Genomic DNA, 1,153 nt, shown 5'->3' on the forward strand with positions numbered 1-1,153 from the left:
CATTCCCGTGGCCAGAAATATCTACACAGCTTTTATCCGTTCAGTAGTTGATTATCTATCTCCAACTCTTAGTCAACTCTCCAAGACAGCACTAGATCCCCTAGAAAAAATTCAGAATAAGGTAATGCGCTGCATTCTAGGATGCCCAGTGTCCACTAGGATTGCTAACATGCAGCAGGAGCTTCGTCTCCTTCCTCTTGTGGAACGAATCTTTGCCAATGTAACATTCTTTACTGTCAAGTGTCTCCATTCCTCCAGTCTTGCTCCACATTATGCAGGCCTTATTAATATAATATGTCAATTGACCCCGATTCTCGTCCCCCACAACTCCGACCAGGTGGCCGTGCTCTTATTAGGAATGTTTGCCGAGACCTAAGAAGATTGGATATTAATGTTCCCCAAGAGGAAGTTGACCATGGTCCTCCCCCGTGGCAAACTACTCCTGTAGCAGTTTCCTACACACCCACCTGTAGGAGGGACCTACCCTGCCAACAGAAACGACTAGCCCTTGAGGCCATTGACAAGGTAAGGTCTTCCATTCCTGCCTCTCACACCCTCTACGTTGACGGTTCTTTACAAATAGATGGAACTGCTGGCTGTGCTGTCTACTCTCCTACTATGGAACCACCGAATGAAGGATGGACTGGACGCCGTCTGCGGGACTGGTCAAGCTCTACCTCCTGTGAACTGCATGGGCTTCTAGATGCTGTTAGCCTACTTTTAAGGACCAGAAGCAATGGACTAGTTATTTGTGACTCGCAGTCTGCCCTCTGTGCCCTCTCCTCCCCAAAGCCTGAGGCCCGTAGCCTAGTCAATAACATACTGCGCCATCTAGTCACGGCCATTAGACATGCACTTGTAATACATTTCCTATGGATTCCCTCTCACGTTGGAGTAGCAGCTAATGATGTTGTGGACCGTCTTGCCAAAGCTGCCTGTAGACTTGCCCTACCTGCGGCAGATGCCTCGCCAGCAACCCTCTCCCACTACAAGCGGAGGATACGTACTTCCGCTCAATTGTCAACCACCCGGCGCAGGAACGTCGAGCGGCCAGCGAGTGTGAGCATCCAGCACTACGACCACTTCGCCTCTCGTCCCTACAAGTACCGACGCCGCGGTCTGCTGGTAAGAAGACACAATGTGGTGGCTGCCC

The 1,153-nt window shown here is 50.7% G+C and overlaps 1 protein-coding gene across 1 annotated transcript; it reads left to right on the forward strand.

Moving 5' to 3' along the window:
- Positions 1–294: 294 nt before the first annotated feature.
- LOC119590433 lies at positions 295–1,153 on the forward strand (the record flags this gene model as incomplete). Its single annotated transcript, XM_037939098.1, is given in 1 exon segment — positions 295–1,153. A coding segment is annotated over 1 exon segment (859 nt), but the record flags the coding sequence as incomplete, so codon positions are not given.

The sequence above is a fragment of the Penaeus monodon genome, chromosome 27, assembly GCF_015228065.2.
Source record: "Penaeus monodon isolate SGIC_2016 chromosome 27, NSTDA_Pmon_1, whole genome shotgun sequence".
Classification (NCBI taxonomy): Eukaryota; Metazoa; Arthropoda; class Malacostraca; order Decapoda; family Penaeidae; genus Penaeus; species Penaeus monodon.